Source organism: Strigops habroptila, chromosome 3 (genome assembly GCF_004027225.2).
Source record: "Strigops habroptila isolate Jane chromosome 3, bStrHab1.2.pri, whole genome shotgun sequence".
Taxonomy (NCBI): domain Eukaryota; kingdom Metazoa; phylum Chordata; class Aves; order Psittaciformes; family Psittacidae; genus Strigops; species Strigops habroptila.
In genome coordinates, this window is record NC_044279.2 from 85554388 (window position 1) to 85581110 (window position 26723).

The 26723-nt window shown below is 42.9% G+C and overlaps 1 protein-coding gene across 3 annotated transcripts in view; it reads left to right on the plus strand.

The window, feature by feature from the left end:
* ANTXR2 (ANTXR cell adhesion molecule 2) overlaps positions 1-26723 on the plus strand; it is a 104815-nt gene that overhangs the window by 58812 nt on the left and 19280 nt on the right. For all 3 annotated transcript variants that reach the window (XM_030480739.1, XM_030480741.1, XM_030480740.1), the window contains 4 exons: positions 4294-4335; positions 5360-5455; positions 8974-9141; positions 10211-10291. In XM_030480739.1, the coding sequence (XP_030336599.1) occupies positions 4294-4335; positions 5360-5455; positions 8974-9141; positions 10211-10291 (387 nt within the window). The remainder of the gene's footprint in view (positions 1-4293; positions 4336-5359; positions 5456-8973; positions 9142-10210; positions 10292-26723) is intronic.

Here is a 26723-nt window from a genome sequence, read left to right on the forward strand (position 1 = left end):
CTCTTGAGAACAGGAATTCTATTCCCAGTGATGACTCTGTAATGACAGTTAGGTGCTTTCTGGATTTCTTGATGTTCAAGCCCCACATTAAAAAAAGGCCAGATGTATAGTTCTACAGGGTTAATTTCCAGCCCTTTTGGTAGCTATGCCAGTGTAATGCATTAAAATGTTAGCTGCACCAGCCTATGCCTGTTACAAGTGAAAGGAATTCAGTTTACATTACAGGTGTACATTAACACATTATGCAGAGCTCTGGAGGGATATCTCAGGTAGGACCCAATTCATGGAAAGAGATGCCCTTTATAACCAATTACAGAGTGAAGATACTACATTGGGTGCTGAGGATGCGCTGTGGCATTAAGGCAGGGTTCTGTCTGGGCTGTTCTCCTGTGTGGAGCTACATGTCCATGGAACAGCACTGAGCTGTGAGAAAACATCCCTTGGTTCTCACTTGCCTTGGGTATGAGTCTGTTCCTTCCTGATGCTTACTTTAAGGGATGGTAACTTACCGGAGTATCTTTTCTGGATAGATACAGGAGTATCTATCCTGGTTTGTACCTATCCTGAGTATCTTTCCTGGTTTGATACAGGAGTAATTGGCTATTTCTGGGGACATCTTGACCTATAGATTGTTAAGTTATTGCTAAGAAGCAGCCTGACTTCTGTGGGCACAATAAAACCACAGCACTTTAAATGTAAGTGCTCTCTGTTGTCTCCCCCCACCTCTCACGGATATTATTTGTTTCTTTGAAAAGGAATGGTAATTTGAGACTCACTGCTACAACAGTACTGAGTTCCAAACCCATGTATTCTTGCACTGAACTGACTCTTTTCCTTTCTTTGTGTTTTGATGTCTGTTTCCTCCAACTATTATACCATGCCTCTGTTCTTCTCCCTCTGTCCTGCACCTGAGGTTCTCACACTACATGTTACTGCCAATTCTGGCTATGTAGCATTGGGCTTTGGTGATGGTGTCCTTAAGGAGAGGCAGCAAATTAGGGCCAGGCAGGACCTTCTCTGACTCTGCTTCCCTGGCAGAGTGGAGCGTCTGGTTTCATGGGACAAAAAATAGGAGCAAGGGAGAAAGCAGCAGCCCTCAAGCTTTGTAAGCTTCCCACGCTTCAGAATCAAATGGAAGAGAGGGAGGCAAAAGGTGTCACGGACAGAACACAACAAGTGTCTGGAGCGACATGAGCACGTAATCCCTTCCATAGTGAGCCTCAGGTGGTTTGGGCACTCCATTCTTGCTGGGCCTCAATCCTGGCTGCGTTCCTTGCTGTGAGGTCCATGTTGGGGTAGGTGGACTCCTTTTCCTTGTTCTTTCTCCCTCCCACCCCTTTTTTTTTAAAGGCAGTTCACTGTTGACAGTTCTTTCACTCTTCCCTCAATATCAGAACATATGATCGCATCAAGCTGGCTTCAGGCTCTGGTGCTGACATTTCCTAATGCCCACATCACGCGAACGTTTGAAAAGTGTTAATGAGCAGATCAAAGGGACTGTTGCCTGAAGCAACTAACTTTTTTTCTTTCTTTAAGAAATCGGCTCTCCTCCAAACTCAAGTCTTCATTCTTTGCAACTAAATAAATGAGATGCAGCCTTGCCTGGTGATGCCGATGATGATAAACCAAAACAAAATTAGGAAGTGAACCCTCGCTACATGGGGTTAATAAGACAGCAGCATTATTCAGTCGTCTTCCCTATTTAAACCATCTGAATCAAGTTCAGGAAAAGTTAATTTGCAGTATTACAATCTCCAGTATGTGCAGTTTCATGCTACATTTGCATTCTTTTCTGACAAAGCTGCATAGGTTCCTCGGATTTCTCTTTCTTAAAAATGGCTTTCTACTGAAAAATGGCTTAAAAATGGCTTTCTACTGATTCCACTTGAAATATCACACAAGACTGAAAATAATCTTTGTGTGTGCGCGTGTGAGAGAGAGGGAGTGTGTGAGGAGCCTGTGGAAACATAAGGATGCAGGCATTTGCATTCCACTTCTGTCAGCAGGGGTGAGTATCTGCTACTCAAAGCAGACTATTTTCTCACACCACTGTCACATTTAAAACAAGTTTCATTTTCTGAAGCTATTAGAAATAGCAGCTAATTAATGTATTGGTTAGCTTCAAACCAAGTGTACCCTGTAACTTCAGGGAATTTAGCAGCTGGCACAGGATTAGATCCTTCACTTAGGGAATCAAACAAAAACTGCCATTGACTTGGGACTTCTGAAGCCCAGTGAGGTATGCCTGTAGTTTTTCTTGGTTCACTGGGATAAAAATCTTGATTCTGTAAATATCAATGTGCACAGGGCCCAAGTGAATTTTAGTATGTGCCACAAAGAAGTTTGTCTTTGCTCGGGGAAGATTGCAAGACTTAAGAATTGTAGAACTATAGAAAGTGGAGTGATAATACCATTAAATGCATATTTATATAAAGCCACAACCTAGCTAGGCGTTCCCCCCGTACAGCATGCAGTCTTGGCAGCAAAATCCATTTTTTTAGCTAATCATTAGAGATGGGCAAAAGGGAAGTAAGAATGTGAATTAAAGAAGATAAGGTGACCCTTAATACACTGAAATACTGCTTTATTGTTTCCTGTCTTTGAATTGCCTTCAGTGAGAATTAAATATCTTCATGCTCTGGAAAACCTTGCTCAGCATCTAAGTATCTCACAGAATCTGTCCTGTGATCCCTCTGCGTTGATGGTTGGTTCTTGTAAAGTGGGGGCAGTAATTCCAAGCTGGCTCTCAGGAATGTTTCGCTGATGAAATAATTCATTTCTATTAAGTAACCTGAAAATTCCTAAGGGGTGGAAAGAAAAAGTATTCAGCACTAATTCATGAAAAGTAATTTCTGACATCACAGCATCAAAGGCATGTCTGGTTAAAATCCAGAGCTGGCTTTTCAATCCACTCCAAGTGCTCTGAGCTTGCTTGACCAACAGCTAAGTATCTCAAACCTGAAGTGCTGTGGAAAAATGTTTCCAAGGGTGCCCTAAGTTACTTCTCTTATTTGACAGAATTCCTGTATACAGCGCTAAAAGTCCACAGGCAGTAACTAGTGACTATCTTGGTAGCACTGTGACTTGAAATGGAAATCAAGAAGGAAAACTCTTGATTATTGGTCAAGAAAAATACATTTCTTTTATGTATGAGGCTATACATCTCTGCAGTGACATTATTTATAGGCAGTGGTAGAGTAAATGAAAATACTATAACGAATAGCACAGAGTGAATAACATAAGACATATTTCAATTAAGTTACTTAATCCTGTATTAGGAGATTTAGGTGTTTGTCATCATGGACAGTGGTGGTCATGTTTATATAATACTAAGGCATAGCAGAAACAGACTCCTTGATATTCATGGGGCATTTTTGAGTCATGAGTATACAAAAGTCAAGTGCAAAAGATGACTTGACATCACTAAAGTACTTTTTAGCTCACAAACCTGCTTTTTCTGTTGAAGAATGGCTGGCATTCACCTTTCATCTGAATCATTTAAGAATGTTGCTGCCTTCCTCTTCACCTCCCTGTTCTGCTTGGTGGATTCCTGTCAGTACCAGGGAACTCCCTGAGATGTACAGTATGTATGTGAGAAAGAGAACAGGAAGAAACTATAGGTAGAGGTTTAAATATAGGTATAAGTGAATTATCCTAAGAGCAGGTCTTATCCAGAAGCCATTTGAGAAGCCTTGTGAGTGTCACTGCCTCTTGCAGGAATGCCACACTGAACAATCAAGGAGCTACACACTGAAATGATTAGATCTTAAATGCGAGATCCGTGGAAGCAATCTGGATGTCTAGAAGTGAAGCCTGAGCTACTAGAAGGCATTTCACACTTGTCATGGGGCCAGAAATTATCCAGCAGCATGGCACGAGGAAGCCAGCATCTTGGCCCCAGATAATTCAAGACCTCACATAGACCTTGGGATGCTTTTCCTCCCAGGCTTGCTAATGAACTCCATAGGGTTTAATCACTGGCTATTACTTAGAATGACTGAATCTTATCCGGTCAGGAAGCAAAGTGGCAGACACGTCTGCCCAAAGAGTGTCTGCCAGTCAGTGGACTCTTTGAATGTTATTTTCTTTGGATGTTATTTTCTATTAGATGGATGGTGTTAATTTCCAGAAGGCCTTGATAATCAATACCCAAGGGACTTGGCAGCAGCAGTTGCCAGGTTGCAAGCAGATGTAGGGGACTCAGATGGAAACAGTTCGCTCTTAAAATTTTCTGTTGGGTTTTGGATGCTGCCAGTGCAATTCCTTATGCTTTTGTATGTTTGGCTTTTTCAGGTCATCAAAGATCCCCCTCCACCTCCACCAGCTCCCAAAGAGGTATGATATGATGGTACTTCGCTCATCACACTGCTTAACACCATACCACTTCTCTGTGCTTTCCTGTGTTCTGTGACTCCAGCTCTTTGTCCTAGCTGCTGAAGAAGAAATTACTGCCCTGTGGGAAGCCTTAAGCTGAGAGCAGGATGGCTAAAGTCCAAATCTCTGTTCTGCCTCACTCATCTCAGTGTGGCATGAATTAAGGCCAAATCCATGGAAATATTTAGGGGCTTTATCCCAGGATAGTTGAACATTATTTTTCCCATTCTGCAGCGAAAACAGAAAGACTGAGAAGCTCTTGTATAACAATCAAAAGATTCGTGTATGACTTAAAGAGCATTTTCTCACAGCTTTGCCATTCCAGACACTGAACAAGCCTTACAAGGGAATTTCTCTCCCTCTTATAGGCAATAATGTGCTAGAGGATTTTCTGGTGTCTTCAGTATTTTGGTCTTGATTTAGATGATTGCTTGAGCATACTCAAGCATACTCTGACAGTTAGGCCCATGATAAGGCACACTTGACTGAGCAGAGGCAGCCAAGAGCAAGTTTGACAAAGGCTGGCTTAGGAAACTGTGTAACCTTTATCTGCAGATCTGCTGAACACCGTCTGCTGAATCCAAACGTGTAGGGCTGATGATCTGTCTCGCGGAAGACATTATATTTTCTGTAGAAGAAGCCACTCCAAATCCTTCTCTTTGTGTATGTTTTGCTTATTTTTATTTGTGGAAAGGAAAAGGATGAGGCAAATAAATGACTGTCAGTAGAACGCACAGATTCTTCATTTGGACTTTCCTGATAGTTACCACCAATGCTTTTCTTATGCAAAACATTAGAAGTACTTCCAAACATGACCAGATTTTGTTTGGAAATTGGTGAACACTTGGGGAAGTTAAATATCTGATCTTTCACACCTAACATGAGAAAACTTACTCTCTGTGGGCTCTAGTGACATATAGTAAAAAGACAGTGGGGGAAGAAAAAAGTATCTTTTGAAGTAAACATTGTTTGAATTTATTGACAGGAAGAAGAACAAGAGCCCTTGCCTACTAAGAAATGGCCCACAGTGGATGCTTCCTACTATGGTGGACGAGGAGTTGGAGGAATTAAAAGGATGGAGGTTTGTACTATGGGAAGATGCCAATTCACTGACACACAAGCTCTCTGAGGCTGCAAATGGTGGAAACAAAGACTTTCAAAGTGTACTGGAAATACAAGGGCATAATATGTGCTTCCTTCCCAGTGACATAAGCCTTGTAAATTCTTTTACTGTATCAAACAATTTTGACCTCGCCTATGAAAGAACAGCTTTCAGTAGTTCCATTTGACTGGAACTTTAAATAGCTGCCTGAAGACATGCTCTTTCCATCAAGCTAATGAGAAAGAGAGAGTGAGAGCCTTTTCTCAATGTTTTGGAAGAAATTACAGTGAAACATAAGTCCTCCAACTGTGGGCCAGCCAAATGCACTGACAATGGTGATGCTAAGGAGACGCTTGATCCCAAAGGAACTCAGAGCGACAACAGTGCCTGTCTTTGAAGAGACACGATAGCATCATGTTAATTAAAACAGAATGAAAAATGTGCATCCTTATGGGCACGTCCTTATGTCAGATTTTATAGTCAAGTCAGCCTTTATGGCATTTGCAGAGCAGTTTTCTGTAGTTTTTAACTTCATTCTCTGTTTGAAATACGCACCTGGGCCATAATGATGTATCTTGATGAAACTTTAAAGGTTATCGGCCTAAGCGTCAGCCTTGCTTGAGTTCTTTTTAAATGCAGCAGAAGAACATGCAAGTTGAAAGCTGTGCTGCTTAGATGTGTTTCCTTAGCAGTTCAGCATTGCTAATTTAGAAGTGATACAGATTCTAGAAAAAGAAAACATTCTGTGCAGTGCTTTTCAGAGACAAACTAGATCATACTTTTCAACTTAAAGAATTAAAAGTCTGGATTTTTAATGGGAGCCATGATGAGCCTCTGGGAGGGGTTCCAGGGTTTAAATCATTACAGTTTGTAAATGGGATCTTGCACAATGAAACAGAAACCTGATAGATAGCTCATGAACACAAGTAACATCAGTACTATAAAGAAATCCATGTTCATCATGTGGCACAAATACAGTATTTCCTCTTCAAAGTGGAGAGCAGAAAGTAATGATGAGGTTGGAAAACTTGATCTGTGCTAGGAATTGTGTGCAGGACTGAGGGCTAACGATGTAAACCAACTGAAATTGCTGACAAGGCAATCATGGGCTCTTGAAGGGAACCTTGTTCTTGGGAGCTGTGTCTGTGTTCTTCTATGGGACCCGAGAGTAGTGACAAATTTTGGGGTTGGGTGCCACATTGTGAATGCCTAAGCACTTGAGTATGGAGCTTTACTTCTGCCGTGTCACTCCTGCCTCCCCCAGTAGCTTCACCCCTCTGTGGCAGTCCAGAATCATGTAGGCAGCATTGTTCATTCTTCCTAGATCTGCCTTTTGGCATTACTTTAAAAGTTTATGATGCCGTTTCTAGCCCCACCTATTACAGGCAGTCAGTTTTTATGTGAAAGTTGTATTGTCATACTCCACAAATCCTGGGTTTTTTTGGGTGAAGTCGCTTTAATCTGAAGGAGAAGGTCATCTTAGCAGCAAGGAATCCACTATCTATCTCTAAATGGTTTTAACAGTGTTTAAAATACTTCTTAACAACCTCATAAAAAACACCATAAAAGTACCATTGATCACAGTGAAAGACACAGATGCATTTTAATGAGGCTGCAGGGCCTACTTGTACATGAAAGCCCATTCTAATATTGCAGAGAGAGGATTCACTAATGAGGAAAAGAAATCAAATAGCAAGCCAAATAGTAAGGTCCAAAATAACAGAAAGTTCCAAAACAATCCCCCTCCTAAGAAACAATGGTCTATTTTACCAAGGTGAGTTACAATATTACAGACCAAATTAAGCTCTGTTGTACTTTGCTGCTCTCACTCCTTAACACTGAGATTACAAGGGAAAAACCCACTCGCTGGTGGTGATAAAATGACAAGATTTTCCTCCAGGGTATTTCATTTTTCTGAAGGGGCCTAGAGTCTGGCTTGCCTACATATTTTCTGCACTTTCTCTATCAGCACATTCTGTGTATGGTGCTGATGAGGATGAAGTCAGGCTGCTTCCTTCTCCCATCCTATGGCATACTTATCCCAGCACATTACAGAGTGGCCCTAGCAAGACCTGGGGAAGTCTTCCCTCTCCCTCTGGGCAGCAGAAGGAAGACAGGGGGCATGTCTTCTTCCTGGTGAGCAAAACGATTTTGCGCCCCTTGGCAGCGGAAGAGTTGTTGCACCCCAGTTCTTCTGCCTACTTTTCAAGTGCTTGAACTGGCAGGTGGCAAGACAGAACTGACATGCACCTACCAAGCAGTGTGCAGTGATGCTCCTAATGCTTTCCCTCAGGGTGGAAGGTCCGTCTTGTCTGATTTTTCTGACTTGGGTTCTTCTCTCTTCATGCCAGGAGGTCTCTGAGAAAAAGGAGTATGTTGGTGAGGTCCTGCAGGAACCTGTTTTTCACCAAAAGTTTTTGACTCACCAGCGTGTCACATTTACCCAGGATGTAATGTCACAATTTGATTGCCTGAGTTTAGGTCTATCAAGTCCTCCTTACATTGGCTACATTGTAGCAGATGGCATGATTTAGGAAGTCTTGCACTGAAAATAATCCAGGCCAGTTTTACCAAGAACTTCCAAACTCCAGCCATAGCTTTTAGATGCTCTTTTTGGGTCATAAAGTAACAATCTCATCTAGGTTTGCTTCTTTGTACAATACAGCAAACATCCTTGCTCAAATTGCTTCACAGTGTTTCCAATGACAAGATGAAATAAGATTACTGTAGTAAGACAAATCATCTCTTAGAGGGAAGGTTTGGGGTTTTTTTTCCTGTATTTCCTCTTTACAGCATAATAAGTACAACCTTTTATGGAAGTAGAAATAGGTGCTTGTCGCACCAAGAGCAATAATCCAGGTGTCCTTTCTCTTTGAATTCTTCATATATATTCTATATACTTATGACAGTGATAAAATATACATAGCTACATGTTTTACATTAACTTACTATGCACGTTAGACTACTTTATCTGCATTCGCTCCAGTATGTATCATCTTCATGCAGGACTACTTGAAACCTGAGTAGTTTCAAGGAGCTTCTGCTAAAACCTGCTCAAGTATTGCCATCCATTTAATTGGGGTTCTCAACAAACATGCTGTGTTAGGAAATCTGGGGTGACAAAAATCTAGCCTGTCGTTGGTGCCAGGTTAAGGTCTGGTATTTTAAGATAAATCTGAATTAGAAATAATACATTTACATCATTAGTTAGAGAAGACTTCCCAGATTTCCTGTCTCCTATACAGCCTGTGTGATGCATGGTAGAATTGAATTGTCTGTCAGTATTTCTCTTGCCTTTTTACTGCTGAGAGTCTCATATTTACAAAAGTATTTAACTAAGAATGCCTGAATGAAGAGGGAACATTTTCCTCAGTACCTCCCCTCTTGTTTGTTCAGAACTTCTTCCAAATTTAAACTTTTTCAATTACTTCTGTTATTTGCAACAGTTCCCTTGTCCATTGCAAGCACATTCACATCTGAACTCTGGCTTTCCTTAGGTTCGCTGGGGTGATAAAGGGTCCACTGAAGAAGGGGCTAGATTAGAAAAAGCAAAAAATGCTGTGGTGAAACTCCCAGAAGAACCAGAAGAACCTTTTCATCCAAAGCCACCTAAACCAAAGCCTACCTCACCAGCCATTCAGGAGAAGTGGTATACGCCAATTAAGGTAATCTTTGCAGTCTTCAATACAAGAGACTTTTGTGCTAAAGGCTGGATTCTACCTTACCAGTCTTTTGCATGATGAAGTGTACATTATTTTTCAAGTATTCCCATCCAAGTGAAATGTACTATTCTCAAAGCAAACACCTACTCAGGATGAATAGCAAGATCAATTTTTAGCCCTAAATACACTACTTCATCATTAATGCCACATTCTGTTTTCCTTTCCCTAGTAAGAGTACCGAAGTCTGTTGGGCTTTTGTTGGCATTTGGTCTATCGCAGTGTTCAAGGCCAGATTGGACAGAGCCTTGGGCAACATGGTCTAGTGTGAGGTGTCCCTGCCAATGGCAGGGGGGTTGGAACTGGATGGTCTTAAGGTCCTTTCCAACCCAAACTGTTCTATTATTCTGTGATTCTGTAACTAATTAAGTCTAACCCAACACCTTTTGTAGCTGTAATACTAAGTTTTAAACACACATACTTACTATCAACCAAGAAGAGCAAAAGGTTATATAAAACAATATAATGCAAAAAGTCTGACAAACAAGTGAAACATAATAAATGGCATAAAATAAAGACACTTACTTCTGTAGGTGCCGTGAGTCATGTGTAAGAGCAGACAATACATGGGTTTACCTGGGAGTACAGATGTATCTGCCTTCACAGCTGTATACCACATGCCTGGCAGCTCCAAGGCTGCTTGAGAACTACCAACTTGCTGTATACATGCTGTAAAAACAAATACATTCATGTGAGAGAAACCCCAGGTTGGACATGTGGCAGTCCAGCCCAAAATATTGGCAAATAAACATATTACTGCTAGATGGCTCAGAAGTAAATGTGCGTTAGGTCACAGCCACTGCAGGAGAGATAAGAGCACAGTACCTGCCATTCACTGATGCAGCCACATGATGTAGGTGACATAGCCAAAATTTATCTGGCTTTAGGGAACTGGTGCTCAGTGCTGCCAGTATATTTCTCCATGGATCAACTTAGATGGTAACTTAGCAGGTGTGGTGTGCTCTCCATTGACTCATTTTGTTGTACTGAAAGTCCTGTTGCTCTGTTGCCATAGGGTCGACTTGATGCACTGTGGGCACTGTTACGAAGACAGTATGACAGAGTCTCTTTGATGCGACCACAGCAAGGAGATGAGGTTTGTGTGTGGCGCGCGTATCTGCTATGGTTGGCAAAAGAGGGGCATGTCACAGCCAGGCTTTAGCACCTGCTGAACACTGGCAATCCTGTGACATTAACTAAGGAAAGCACTGCAGCCGAAAGAATGGCACAACAGCAAATATAAAGCATTGGGGAAACAAAGGGCATTGAAAGATGCATCACACCATCCCCAAGATATTGCAGAAACACGGCTCTCCTGAAAGCAGAGTGAAGGACTCCTCTGTGTTTTGTGTGTGTTCAGCTAGAAAACAAAAACATGGCACACACTTCATTCAGTGGAAACTCTCTGTGACAAATACCAAATCTTTCTTATAATCAGCTATTTATAAGAGTAGAGGCTGGCAATCAGAACACTAAAACCACACCGAATTGAAGTGACCACTTGACTTTCACGCAGCCTGCTTCACATAGCCTTGCACTTCTGTACCAAAGGCAACTTTCATGGAAAGGAAAAGGTAAGGAAACTTTTTCCTCAGACAATCCTTTCTTCTTCACTCATGACCCATGAAAAAGTGGCCTCCACTACATAGGCTGCTGTGGCTGGGAAGCAGAGTTGTTACTTGAACCTTTTATTGTGGATTTCTGGTTGTTATTCCTCAAGAAAGTATTATTTTAAATCTTAGCATTCATCTCAGGAACTGATTTATCTTCAAAGTATTTCCATCCTTCTAGGACCGTTTAGCTTCCTGTTAGTTGCACATCTGAAGAGACACAAGAGCAAATGATTTCCTGTAAATGAGATGGCCCTGGATGGGTGTTGATAGGTCAGGTTCTCTCATACCACAAAGCAGTAGTGTGCAAGAACACTATTTCTGGAACATACACCATAAAGATGACATGAAACAATTAGAGGGGTTAAAAGGAGGGTGTTACCTTTGGGAGAATTAGAGGTAAATTGGTGTTTGCATTATTTTCTTGGGATGTAGTTTGGTACTGTTCTAAAGGAGGAAAAGGAGAGACTGAATTAAGGCAGGTGTTGGAAAAAGCAGAATGATGGAATGCAATGCTGGAAATAGGGAGCATAGTCAAATACTGGTGTTAGCATTCTAGTTGTTAATGTTGGCAAGTTACCATTTGCACAAACCATGCACAAACCATGCACGTTACATGCAGCAGAATTAACAACAACAAATGTACATAAAAAATAAACAGTACAATACAGCTTAACAGGTAAAAATCAATGTAAATAGGAACACAGAAGAACTGTTGCCTGACCAGGCTAAAGAGTTGTCAGCCAGGCCCTGTTTTGAGGATTTCTGACCATTAAGACAGATAGGTACCTTAAAAGTTGCCTGCCAGGGAAGCCTTTGCTGAGCCACCGTGGAGTCAGGCATCCGCCTTCTCAGAACTTGACAGGAAGACACTGATCTAGATCCTGTTTTCTGAAAAACAGAGAAGTAGCTCACTCATCATCAGCTTCCCCACTAAAAAAGGAGTAGCATTTGTAGTGATGAGTAAAGGCTGAACGAATGGTTGTTAAGGTGTGACATGGGGCACTATAAGAGTGCAATTTGTGTCTAGTATGATATTTTTTATCTTGGGGAGTGTGTGTGTGTGTGTAATCTGTTTACTGTTTCCTACCTTGCTAGGTAGAGATCTCATGGTGTGCCCTGGTGGGTTTAAGTCAGTGAATGGCCAAGCAGTCACACGTATGCACAGCGAGACACACATACATGTACTTATGTCAGAAGTGCTGTTACAGTGAACAGCAGCCACATAGTTGTTTTGCTTTGTCGTCTTTCTTTTATTGTTTAAGAACTTGGTAGTTGCCATTTGTAGAAGAATTCACTGCTGAATTCAAGTCCTTGATCAAGTAATTGAAATTTAGGCATGAAGTATCAAAGCAGAGTAAGCCATTTCTTCCTTCTCCCTCTCCTCTCCTCTGCCACCTTTGCCACGTTGCCAGGTAATGCTGAAGGTGGCCTGGTTTGAGGACTGCACGCTGTTGCTTTGATTGTGGATGGAAGTCCTTGGAGTGATCCATTTTTCAGCTATCAATCCGTGAGGTTAGGGAAGCTTGTGCAGGTGTGAGCTAGCAGGTTGTCACCGACATCTGTTCCGAGCGGAGGCGCAGGTCCTCGGCAGCCTGCAGCGAGGCTGCAGGACTGTCAGCAGATGTAGTTAAGAGTGGCAGAACAGTTTTGGTCTCACATTTGCTGCCTGGGGGCTGAAACACTAAAGGTAGAGTGGGGGTGGACACAGCTGCACTCCCAAACATGCCTCAGGCACAAATGAAGAGATCCAATATAGTTTGACTCTGTTGTGGTGGGGAGATGAGGACAGAGAGCCACTTCAGAGACAACTTTGCGCTACAACATCTGCCGCCAAGTTTCCAGGGAGTGACAGGGGACAGCAGGTACAGATCGAAGTCCCCACATAAACAGCCTCCATTAAGGCACACACTCTTTTGAAGGGCTCCCATCAAACATAGGGGAGTCCGCAGCAGGAGATTTTGTTTTCAAAGCCTTGTTTTGTTTTCTGCACTAACAAGATAATTTATAAATGATGCATTACCTTGTGTTCATACTCCTGTACTTCCTCTCCTTTTGTTATTAAAGGGGCAAAGAAGAGGGAGCCACAGTAGTGTTGGGGTACTTCGATAAAGCAGTTAACTGTTTGAGGATCTTAGCTGAGATTGCGGCAACCTTCAGTCTGCAATGTTGCATCCAGCCAGGAAGCAGAGTGGAATGCTTGCGCCGTCGCAGGGCCATTGCCTCTTCCAGGGAGTTCTTACTGCATGAGACCTTAGCGCAGGTCCTCAGTGATAGCATTAGGGTGCTGGTCTTTTCTCCAAATCCTGCTGTTTGTTTTCTGATTCATAGCTTTGCACCTAAAGGTAATCATCAGGTTTCTTCAAATTTGTTATATGACCTTGTTGCTTTGTGCAGTTTGATAGCGGCTGAGGTTCTGATCCTGTGCACGTTGATGCACACAAATGTCCCTTAAGTCCACAAAAAGCCTGTGGCACTTACATTTAAAATGTTGCCCTATCAGTATGCAAGTATGTGAGACTGGTAAAAGGAAAAAAAACCATCAATAGCTAATCACAGAAGAATTTCTATAGTAGAACTAGAGAATAGCTTTTCTAATGTTACAAAATGGCCTAATAAAAAGGAGGACACTTGTTTTTAATTTTAAACCTATTTATTAGCATTTACCTGCTTGAAAAATTCTTTCATAATAATGGCTGCAGAATTAATACAAACATCTGTTTAAACTCCTGTTACTTTGTGAGCATCTCTACATTATACAAGTGAATTATACTCTGCATTGTGACTCGGTTAGCACCACACAATTCACAGCTAGAAACACTTTGTCAGTATTCTGTTCTCTGAGACGAATCCCATGTTACTCTTCCCTTTGTGTTTCTTCAGTAACTCCTAAGCTTGGCACAGGCAGAAAATACTATATCATTAATTGTTAGGAGGCTGAGGCTGTAAGTGCCTTACAACTGAGAGCAAACACTCCATAATTGCAGTGCCATCATCCCCCTTTGCAGCAGAGCTGCCCTTCAGCCAGCACTGTTACTAGCCCCATGCCTTGTAACCCATTGAGCACTGCTATCTTGCCTAAGGAGGTAATGGGAACAGGAACGAGACTGGTGGTGGCAGCATTTTTTGGTTTACTTCTGTATTTTCTAAAACCAGAACTGTTTGTCCATTCTCTAACCAAGGGGGACCTCCTTGAAGAAAATTAAGGTGATTTGGCTTCTTTTTTATCACTGAAAGTTGCTGAAGTGCATGGAGAAATAACAAGTTACAGTTAGAGAAAGATTACTGGAGCTACTTAGAAGTAGTATGTGTTTTGGCTTAAAATTAAACTGCACTAGCAGTAATTCATACTACAGCATAAGACTCAATTCAATGGACCTCCTCCTTCAATTAAAGTATTCCCATTGAGCAAAGCATTTAAGGTTTTTTCCAACCCAAACCATTCCATGATTCTGTGATTTTATGAAAAGCAATTGTCCCTTGGCATGTCTAAAAGAAAATATTGCAATTCTTCCCCCCCTCCAAGCTATACTAACAAGAAATTATTTCATTTGGCAATATAGTTTTTATTAGTATCTGTTTCATTGGGTATGATTCAAAAGGGAAAAAACCCAAGTTTGTTTTCTTAATTCCTCAAACATCTTTTTCACAGCGTGAGTCCACTAAAAGCAGTTGTAGTTAATAACTACCTGGCTGACAGTGAAGAGGGGGCAGTGTGTGTGTAACCAAACCTGGTCATAAAGCGCTGCGCTCAGCTTGGGCACAGCCCTTCTGCAGTTGATGTTCATGCCGAGCATCTCATTAGTCCAGCTTAGGAAGAGACGTTAGTTGCAGCTTAAGCAGCGAGAAGCAAGCTGACAGGTTCATGCGGTCGCTCCTCTCCAGAAGAGATGTGACAGCTTTAACTGTCTTGGGCGCCCAAATTTATGGACTAGTCCGACGCTCCTAACCAGATTAGTTCCTTTTCCATTAAGTGCTGAAAGTAGGGCAGCTGTCCGAGCGGCTGGTTGTAAATTCGATAATGTCTGCTGTGTTAATCTGTAGGCTTTTCAGATGAAGAAGGCAGCAGATAACAGGATTAAACTTTCACGACCCAGGGTTTTCACAGCCCGAGACGCGGGCGTAAGGGGATAGAGAATGACTTCTGTCATTAATCTTAATTGATTGCCAAGAGATTTTAATCTGCGTTATTAATTAGGAAGGTCCTTAACACACTGTCTACATATCAACATCAGATGCTCTTTTGGGACTTTTGGGACATATGGCCTATCTTATATTTACATTCACACAATTTACACATACATACATTTCTGTACGAAGAAATTCTTATATGTATATATGCATACAAATAGCTGTGGGAGGACTTGCATGCACAGAGGCATCACACTGTCTTTGGCAAAATGTAATGAAAGTGAAAAACCTGCTTTGCACAAAGGTTAAATTTCCATACAAGAAACATGTTTACCTCTATTTATGGTGATATGTGTATTAATCCATTTCTGTTATAGATGCCATTTATCTTGATTACCTTTGATTTGCAGATTTAAGGCATGTTTAACACAAGCGCAGCTCACATCTCTCTGCCTCTGCCCATTCAGACAAAAATCATGACCAGAAATGTTACCTTTTTATCTTTCCCAGTTTCGGTGAGTTAATGGTCGGGCCTTCACTTTTCCCTTTTCTTATTTTTAAACAAGTTCCTGCTGGACAGGCACTACCAATAGAGGTGTGCCTATCTATAGCTGCAGCTACCTAACTATGTGATAAATCCAAGTAACATTTACCAAAGTCCTGACTGCAGGAGAAAATACTAAATTATGATTTGAGCATATAAACTAGGCAAGAAAAGAAAACGCTGTATTAGAGTTGCGGCATTTGAATTTTGTTCAGACTCGAACTATGCTACGCATTTTTGTAGTCTTTACAGAAGATTATTTACATGATTAATCCTAAGTATAGAGGAGATCAGTACAAATACTTTGTAGAAACAGAGATGAGTGATGATGGAAATCAACAGACCAGGAACTAGAGAGGTTCTGGGGTGGGAAACTTGGTGACAGAATGAAGCAAAAAGAAATAGGTTAGTTTTCCTTTGACTTCCCTGGCCTTCAGTTCTCTAACCAACAGGAGAGGAATGAAGAGGAACGTTAAAAGTTGAGAAAGACTATAGCGCATATGCTGCTGAATGGGACAGTTGTATGTTATAGGAGGACAGTGGGGAGAAAAAGAAGAATAATGATCAAAAATTATATTTATTGCTTCTGATCTTTTTCCTGTGTTCCCATAATTCAAAATTAGTTCTATTCTGAAATTAATTTTTTAATGTCCAGGTCCATTATGGGTTTAAACTGGAACAGGGGAAGTTCAGGTTAGATCTAAGGAAGAAGTTCTTTCCTGTGAGGGTGGTGAGACACTGGCACAGGTTGCCCAAAGAAGTGGTGAATGCTCCATCCCTGGCAGTGTTCAAGGCCAGGTTGGACAGAGCCTTGGGCGACATGGTCTAGTGTGAGGTGTCCCTGCCCATGGCAGGGGGTTGGAACTAGGTGATCTTAAGGTCCTTTCTAACCCAAACCATTCTGTGATTCTATGATTCTATGGTCCTTAAAGAATTAACATAAAAACCTTGAAACACTTGAGTTATTAGCATTTTAACTCAACTGAGTCTTGATAAGCCATAGTATATTTGGAATGACTCAGCTGCAGTATGTGTATGGGGTGCCTTCAAGGAACATACGCCTCTCATCCTCCTCTGTTTGTATGCTCTGTCTCGGGGGGAAGTTGCTACCTAATGAGAGACGTGACTGTGCCATACATTGCCAAAGCCCATTATACTTTAAAGCTCAGCCTGACATCCATCCATAAATTAGAATGTCTCAATACATTTGAGTTTTGTCCCTCAACAGCGTGACATGATGGCATGCCCTCAGCCTTAGCATTTAATTTTAATATTGAATGTGCTGCTTTTTGATGGTTTGTGTCACAGCCTTCACATACTTCAGACCCAGTCTTAACAAAAGTTAATTCAATTACAAGTAATGGAGCTGTTACTGCTGCTTCATGTCACAAAGTATATATGGATGCACCCGATTCTCTACCTTTCAAGCCACTCTGTAATGAGTTTTGCAGTTTCTGTAACTGTGGTGGACACATGCTAAATGAAAAATCAACCCCTTCAATTTACATGGGCGAAGTCCACTATCTTCCTTCAACAGCCTGTGCTGGCCACTAAACCAGGTGAGGAGCAACAGTATCACTGACCTGCAGCCTTTGGACATGTGCCATCACCCTCTGAGGAAGGCACTGCTGCTAGGGCTGGGGAGTGCTCATCCAATAGCAGGAGGTGAAATCATTCAGAAATGAAGTGACATTTCTACCTGTAGTTTTCTCCCAGCGTTGCTTGATCTTTAGTACTTAGTCTAGCCATCCAAACCCTGCAATTTAAATTAGCTGGATCAAATGAAAAAGGATTAGATTTTCTTCAAATTCATTGTAACTTTTTTTCTACTGGAAACACCAGAAATTCTTGACTGGCCTGAAATACAAATTTCCTTGCTGGGTGCAAAATCTTACTGTCTGATCAGAGAGGGTAAATAAAGGTGGAAAGCACATAGTAGCTAGTAGCACATCTTAGACCTTTCTGTACCAAAATAGAGGGATGATATTTTATTTTACCTGATAGTACCACATAAAACCTGATCAATCTCGAATGGTTAAAAAATGATGGACAGGTATCTTCAGAAAGTAGAGTATGATTCCAGAAGAAACTTGATTATTTAGTGCTGGAAAGCTTCACAAGAACCAGCAGGGCTCTTGGGAGTTTAGTCAGTTCTGGGGCAGGACTTTCCCAGCAAAGGATATCCTGGGCTGCATCAAAAGAAGCGTGACCAGCAGGTGTGGGCACTACCAGGAGGTGGTCCTGCCCCTCTGCTCTGCTGTCGTGAGACCCCACTTGGAGCATTGTGTGCAGTTCTGGTGTCCTCAGCATAAGAAGGACATGGAGCTGTTGGAGCAAGTCCAGAAGAGGCCATGAGGATGATCAGGGGCTGGAGCACCTCCCATATGAAGACAGGCTGAGAAAATTGGGGCTGTTCAGCCTGGAGAAGAGAAGCTGCGTGGAGACCTCAGAGCAGTCTTCTAGTATCTGAAGGGGGCCTGTAAGGATGCTGGGGAGGGACTCTTCATCAGGGACTGTAGCAGTAGGACAAGGGGTGACAAGTTCAAACTTAAAGAGGGGAAGTTCAGGTTACGTATAAGGAAGAAGTTCTTTCCTGTGAGGGTGGTGAGGCACTGGCACAGGTTGCCCAAAGAAGTGGTGAATTCTCCATCCCTGGCAGTGTTCAAGGCCAGGTTGGACAGAGCCTTGGGCGACATGGTCTAGTGTGAGGTGTCCCTGCCCATGGCAGGGGGTTGGAACGGGGTGGTCTTAAGGTCCTTTCCAACACAAACTATTCTATGATTTTATGAAAGCCAAGCTTGTGCCAGCATTACAAATTGTAGCACATCTCTAAATGATACAGAAATCCTGCTTATTGCCAGTGATAACAACTGCTCATCCTAGGAGAGAGACAGTTTGTTGTAGGGCACATCCTTGCATCAGGACTGCTTCCTCCTCTGTCCCAGTGCCTCCTTGTTGCCTCTTTCTGGTTCCATTCCTCAGCTAGCTCCATTTGCCATCACCACAGGAGAGCTTTGGGTGGCTGTCTTAAACCTAGACTATCTATCACAGTTGAGCAGGCCATTTATTTCATTTCATTAATAAAATAACATCTACAAAGGCTTCTGCCTGCTAATAGGCAGTTGGAGTGTCAGGCAGTTGATGGAAACGACCTTTGTTTGTGCAAAGGCCTTTGTGTTTTGGCCTGACAACCAATCTGCCATGCATTAGTAGCAGACAGTGGTTCCCTTTGGTCACACGACAGGGATGGACCCCAAGCAGATGGTCAGAGATCATAGCTGGCTAATGAACTTGATGGGCATTTTATTAGGATTATGTGGCAACTAAGGAAGACTTTTTCCCACTGATAACAGCATTTCTAATAGAAAGAAAAGAAAGGTGTGCAAAGGAACAGGAGAATACAATGGACCGTGTTTCTGGTTGTCCTGGTTTTGGCTGATGCGCCCCACCAGGCAGCTGCAGAGGCTGGTTTGGGCACAGAGCTCATGTCTGCTGTCGTGCCTGGGCCCTGCAGAGGTTGAAGCTTCAGCTGCCTCTCTTTCCTGATGGATCCCTGGGGAAATGGTGGCCTTCCTCTTCCCCAAGCCAAGGCGTAGAGGCCAGCTACCTCAGTTCTGTGGTGTCAACAAACTTCCCTCTCCCCTGGCTATGATAAATGCACACCCCATCCAAATGATCGTAAAGTCACCCAAAAGCCACTAAAAACATTGTGAGAAATGACTGGTAACCTCTTTTTTTTTTTTCTCCTCAGTAAATGCTCTGATACCTGTGCTTTAGTCAAACCTGGCTTTCACTGGAGATCAGCCAGGAAAGCTGGTTGGGCAGCAAGGAAATAGCTGGTAGAAGGAAATACATAACAGCAACAGGAAATGGTGCTCTGTGGTCACTGCAGCTTCTGGTTGATGGTCTCTCTCCCCAGTTGTGGTTCACTGGCTATCCTGCACCTTCTGGAGTAACCTACCACTTGTGACACTATTACTACAGAATTGACATACGCAGTAGCAAAAGCAACAGGAGATTTCTATTTTCCTATTTGCAGAAAGGTATACTGTATGCATATACTTAACCTTCTCAGACTTGTAGTAAAATGGTTGTGGTTGGTGAGAGAGGAAGGGCTGACTTCCCTTTTGGCATGAGTGGATACAGATCTGTTTGTATTGGTGGTCAAGTGTTTTAAGGTTTTGAGGCTGATATTTTCACATGTGCTACTCAAATCTATTTTAAGGGTTCTTCATGCTGTAAGTTTGTGAAGAGCATGCATTAGGGTTTTAAAGCACTGCTTTAGGAAGCTATTATCAGTAGATATTAATTATTGAATGCTATACCTTCTGGAAAAGTTGTTTTATCACTGGAAAGTGACCTTGTTAGAAGAGGCAAAGGGAAAGAGCGATGCATAGTGCCTCCTGAGATCAAGTGGAGTGATGCGTATTAAGAGGAGACACTAAAGATTTATTGTCTGTGGCAAAAGAAACACAGATCTCTGCTTGTGCAGTGTTTTTGACATCATACACCATAAAGAGAGATTGGATACTCTAGGTTAAAAGGTGCTTCACTGAAGGCAAGTAACAGACACTTTCCCAGCGCTGATTGTATTAAGACATCCGACTGCGTGGCAGTGTAGCCTGCCTGATCCTGGCAATTTGATGGGGGCCGAGTCAAGCCAGTTGTGTGTTAAAAGGCAGCTGAACATTCCTAAGAGAGAATTTATCTAAGTAAAAGGAAATGTAAGGGAAAAAAATTCTGTGTCTTTTGTTTTGTTTTGTTTTGTTTTGCCTTTTTCAATGAGGTTTACAGTTAGTGAACAAAACCATCACTGTGGCCTTTCACAGCTGCTGTTAGACAAGACACAGGGAAAGTGCAAGTGCCAGCACTGCTCAGGAAGGTCACACAAACTGTACTGCTTTGACATTTGTGACATTATTATACAGCAAAAGCTGCTATCTTTGCAGCTCTCCTTTAACATGTGCTGAAAAAACATAGATCCCTTTTGACCTTGGTGATTGCTGGTATGAGTTCTTACTGCATGCCAGCCACACCACTGGAGAAGTCCAACATCAGCATTGTTTGGAAGCCTTACATGGACATTAAATTTCTTAACCTCACCCTGGCCTTCCCCCTGAAAGCTTTCTTTTTTTCACAGCTGTTTGTGCAGCACTGTGCTTGGCTTGCAGTAATACTGCTGTTTGGAGTGTCCTCACTGCTCAATCAGCTGGAGTTGTTTAAAAAAACAAGGTAAATAGGAGTTCAGTTGTAAAGAAAAGCTAGGGAAAAGCGACCACTCGAACTCATCTCTCACTTGGATTGGACAGGAAGGCATTATGGCCAGAGAGCCTTTAGATAAATCATAATTAGATACACGTGCAGAAACATCAGCTAGGCCTAGGCGCACAATTAGGCACCTAATTATGTTGAAAATGCAATTGCACATTTAGCTAAAATGACCACGCTCCCTGGGAAGCCGTCCTGTTGTTCCTGTCCCGTCTGCAGCATGGCTTCAGCCTGGTTTTCCTGCGGGAATGGAGGGGACAGGACCATCAGTTCAGTTAGGAAGGAGTCCAGTGCCTTTTCCAACAAAGCAGAGGTTTCAGAGGTGTCACACTGCCTGCACGTGTCAGGGAAGATGTGGCCAGGTAGAAAGAGATGTTTTGGTGTTGCCTTGGAAAGGACAGGCTGCAGCAGAGGCAGCTCCTGAGGCCACACTTGGTATCCATGCTCTCCAGGTATCAGTACATAGGGAACCAGGCTGTGCTGAACTGATGTCTTGTGGGACCGCTTGTTTTTGAGGAGTTGAATGTGGAGTCATCAGAGGGTATGGTGAGAAAGGAGGAATCAGTAGTTCCCAGCATCTTTGGCATTGGGCCATATTGGCTTTTATCAAGCTGTTTTTTTCTCTTTCTGCTGTGGCTTCTTTTCTTCTTTCTTTCAGCAAGGAAAAGAGGGGGAAAGACCCAGCCAACTGTGATTTGTGATTCAGCTGACAGACAGTGTGTGATTGAAACTGCAGGAAGGTTGATTCCAAAGAAAAAGTGCAGTTTAAAAGAACATTGTCGCTATTCAGGGACAGCATTTTCTTTTTGGAAATGTCTTATCTGAGGATATTGTCAGGGTCATGATCCACTCAGAGCCTAATTGTTCAGCCACTACTTTGTCTGAAATCATAGAACCGTAGAATGGTCAGGATTGGAAAGGACCTTAAGATCATCTAGTTCCAACCCCCTGCCACAGGCAAGGATGCCTCATGCTAGACCATGTTGCCCAAGGCTCTGTCCAACCTGGCCTTGAACACTGCCGGGGATGGAGCATTCACCATTTCTTTGGGCAGCCTGTGCCAGTGCCTCACCACCCTCACAGGAAAGAACTTCTTCCTTAGATCTAACCTGAGCTTCCCCTGTTTAAGTTTAAACCCATTCCCCCATCTCCTGTCACTACAGTCTCTGATGAAGAGTCCCTCTCCAGCATCCTTGTAGGCCCCCTTCAGATACTGGAAGACTGCTCTGAGGTCTCCACGCAGCTTCTCTTTTCCAGGCTGAACAGCCCCAATTTTCTCAGCCTGTCTTCACACAGGAGGTGCTCCAGCCCCTGATCATCCTTGTGGCCTCCTCTGGACTTGCTCCAACAGCTCCATGTCCTTTTTATGTTGAGGACACCAGGTCTGCACACAGATTTCTCACTAGCAAGGATCGTGTGTGAGACTTAGCATGTTCAAAGGAACAGTGTGTGAACTGGGAGGTGAGGCTGGAAAGTGTGTGTGTGTGTGAGGAGGCTGTTCATGACTTAATAAAACCATCTCAGCTTCACAATCAGTTCTTCAGAAGCCCCTCACAAGTACAACATTACAGCAGTGTATTAATACCATTACCTCCAGAGGTGGATGCAGAATAGCAGGAGCCCCATGGTACCTAAGGCACAGGAAGGCACGACACCCAGCCTGCCTACCTGGCAGCCAAGAGCAAGAACCAGCCAAGTGCTGTTTGATAATCCTGCTTGAGACGGAGATCACCATGGCAGAGCAAGAGCTTTAGAGCGATAATGCCAAAAGCCCTAGGTGAGTGACAGCACTTAATGTTACTTGGTAAAAGGACAGCGAGATGACCAGAATTGCCAAGTTAGGCATTCACTGAACAACCTTAAAAGTTCAGAAGGAAAAAAGCTAGGTCCTCATGAGGCTGAATGTTTCTGTACACCGATATGTGCACACACAAACCCAGGCTTGCCTCTAAGGACAGGAAAAGCAGGGCTGAGCATGCAAGTGCCTGGAGGTGAGTCCCCAGCGGGGCCCCAGGGCCCAGCCAGGGCAGGGAGCATTGCAGTGGCAGTCAAAGACATGAAAGATTTTGCCAGCAGTGGTGGATATGCTTAATGTGTTTAAGAGCTTAACAGCCTATTGAAATTAAACTGCAAATGCATTGTGCCAACATCTCCTGTCTGCCAACAGGCCTGTGAACTGCCTTTCCGAGTTACCACTGTGCTCGCCTTCCCTGCTATCCACCAAGCACAAACCTGCCCTCCGTTTCCCTCACCAAAATATTTTAACTGTGCCATTTCCCAGGGATGGGTGCATGTGAAGATGATTTTGCTTGTGTTTAAATATATAGATTTAATTTTTCCCCCTCTTCTAATCCTTGAATTGCACAGCTCCCCCCCTATGAATCAGTCACCTCAGGTAGTATCACCCCGCTGTGACTGCATCATGCCTTTGGTTCAGCACAGGACGGGTGCTCTCACATCCTTCTCCTCTCAGGATTCCTCATCATGTGTTAGTATCTCTATTATAGAGAAAAAACAGGCATGGTATTTTCTTATTGTCACCATCAAGTCTGCAGTGATTTATTCCTATCAAGTCTGTAACTGAATTAAGATCTTAATTAAGCTTATGCCACTTTTTTCTCCTTTTTAATTAGGTACAGCCAAACCACTCATCTGTGGGAAGGAGTAAGAAAGAGATAAAGAGCAGAAACAGTTTTTTCTGATCTGTACTTGTAGTACTGAAGCCTTAGTTGAGAACATCCTCTCAAAGGGATATCCAAGGGTTTTTTATTTTCTTTTTTATTAATGATAAGAATTTATTCCTCCCATAAACTTTAAGCCTGCTATGCAGTTACATGCTATGTCTATGTAACATCCCTGGCTGTTCTGATTTCAACAGCTTGCAGCCACTATGGTGCTGTGCCTGGGCACGAGGCTCAGATGAGAAGCCAACACATAGCTGTGTGCCACGACTTGGTCCTCAGCACCACCAGCTCGCTAGTGAGCTCCTATCCGGGCTCTTCCCAGAGTAAAGGTAACACATTAATCTGAGTGCTCTTGTACAGGAAACCTCAGTAATTCACAGAAATGTTTTTTCTGAGTGTTTCCTGGTGTTATTTTCACACCCAGCTTTCTAGAGTTCTTATTTAACTTATAAAATACCAGGAGATGGATGACACATTGCAGCAATGAGGTTTTGATGCCTGTAGCAAACAGTGCATCCCTCTAAACCAATACAGCATAGATAAATGGACAATTAGTGGTGGTTTTGGCTGGTGGTACTCTACAGATGTCTGTCCTGGCTTTGCAACTCCAATCTTTAGGTGGAAAGGGTAAGCTCAGCTGCACCTCCCTGTGCTTCCTCTAATCCATCCCTTCTCTTTCCCACTCACGTTTCACACACAGCAAACGGTACACAGATTACAGGAGTTTTCCCTAGCAAATTAGAAGTTTGTACTAAACTCTCCTAAAACAGCAAATGCTGCCATCAGGGAAGTGTGAATCCTTTACTTTTAGCCGTGGAGGGATTTTTGTTTGGTCTACTTTCAGCATTACCCATTTCTTTTCCTCTCACCTCAACCTGCCTTTTCAAAGGCTACATCTGTGTGGAAATGTGTAAGCTGGCTCTTTTGGGGACACCATAGCTGGGGCAGTGTCCCCCTCTGCAGGGTGCAACCCTTCCAGGCTTTCAGCTTTCCATGGTCTGCATTCAGCCAAAGCTCTTTATATGCTCTGTGTTGTGTGTGGGGGTAGGATTTCAATCCAAGTTAAATTCTAATGTTTATAGAATCATAGAATCACAGAATGGTCAGTGTTGGAAAGGACCTTAACATCATCTAATTTCAACCGCCTGCCATGGGCAGGGACACCTCACACTAGACCATGTCACCCAAGGCTCTGTCCAACCTGGCCTTGAACACTGCCAGGGATGGGACATTCAGCACTTCTTTGGGCAACCTGTGCCAGTGCCACACCACCCTCACAGTAAAGAACTTCTTCCTTAGATCTAACCTGAACTTCCCCTCTTTCAGTTTGAACCCATCACCCCTTGTCCTATCGCTGCAGCCCCTCTCCGGCATCCTTGTAGACACCCTTCCTCTGTAATGTAACTTCCTAATTCCTCTGTTGCAGAAGCCAACTTCTGCAGCTTCCTTAGCATTAGAGTAATAAATTAAACTTTTATTAATGAGTCTTAGGAAGAAATTCTCCAGCCTCCTAAGTGCATGCTTCATGCCCTGCCCTGTGGAAACATGAGGCGCTCCTTTTGCTTCAATCAGCTGTTTACTGAGAAGCCAGTCTCTTGTAGTCATAACTAAACGCACTTCTTTCCACATTAACCTCATTATTTGAGTTCAATCTGTGCTATCCCTTGAGAGAGAAGGAGCTCTGGCATGCAGTTGTTTCAGTGTCCAAGTGGCAGACTTTCAAACAGGCGACCTAGCTCTGGTCTGACAGCTCTCCCCAATTAGGCTGACACTCTGTCCTTAGCCCAGCCTCTTGTGCACAGGTACTGCAGCACATATGGTACCTACCACCACGTGTTCTGCTGCAGCTCTGCAGGAATGGCAAAGGGGGTGAGAGGGGTGGGAGGGATTCTGCTCCAGCTCCAACCTGATGTGCTGTCACTTGGGGACACACTCTGTCCCATGGGCGTGTGTGGAAGAGAAGCAGCCGTCACCAGAAATTCAACCTAGTCTGAAGGAGAATGTCCTTCACTGGCAAGCGCAATAGCACTGAGATTTTCAAAAGGGTTTATGGGATGTGAAGCGCTTCAGTGGGACTTGGAGACTTTAGGTTCTTCTGTAAATCTCTTGCTTAACATTTGCATGTTGACATTTTCCACTTATGGGGCTCTTTGGCATTAATTTATAATGCTGCGATAGTTGGATTGCTGTTTTAAAACGACTTTCCTTTGAAATCAGGTCTGGTTAAGTACAGAGATTGAGCACATTCCAACTTCTCCTGTTAGTTTTCGCTTGGTTGTGAAGGGTTTTTTTGTTGTTTTTATTGTTGGCTAGATTTTACAGATGTGTTTCCTAGCAAAATTTCTGTGTCTTTACATTTCACATGTTTTAATGAGTGTGGTATGATACAATATTCTGTATGCCTTTCTATGTTAATGGTGTATTAACATACAGTCATAGCGTCATAGAATGGTTTGGGTGGGAAAGGACCTTAAGATCATCTAGTTCCAACCCCCTGCCACAGGCAGGGACACCTCACACTAGACCATGTAGCCCAAGGTTCTGTCCACCCTGGCCTTGAACATAGCCCCATTGACTACAACAGGATCAGTCAAGGAATAAATCTCACCTCACTGATGGCAGCTTCTCTTCTGTTTAGCTGAAGTATCCTGTTCACACCATTCTCAGAGTTTACACGTTTCAAGATTATGGAAGCAAAAAGCTTCTGCTGTTGGTTTGGCCACTCCAGCAAGTCAGAGCACGTACTAGCATGCGGCTGTAGGCAAGCTGTGGAGCTCTCTCTGGAAAGGGACAATGCCAATAGTGTTCTGTCTTAGTCCAGCCTAAGTGACAGCAGTGGGGCTTGAGTTTTTGTGCTGGCATCCTAATTGTGTTTCACACATTGAACCTGTGGTTGGTGTGCAAAGGAGTAATTAGGAATGAGGACTTCTAGGCAAGCAAAGTGAACAACAGATAGGGCTGTTCATTTCAGTAGGGCCTCCAAATGCAAATGATAGACTTGCTCCATTAAGTTCTGTTACAACTGGTACAAGACCCCTTATCAACATGCCTGGGGCATTTTAAAATGTGAAAAATAATTTAGCTTGAATCAGCCCTTTACTAACTGCAGCTAATATATGTAAGGCAGTTTAAGATGGCTCCCAAAGCTATATTTACTAATTTCACTACACTTGTTTGAAAATAGAATTTGAAATGGGCAACTAATTACAATAACAAAACCTTTATTTTATTTTTGCAAGAGAATTTTTTTTTATAAGTTTATAATTTAACAGTTTAGGCTTTTATTACGGT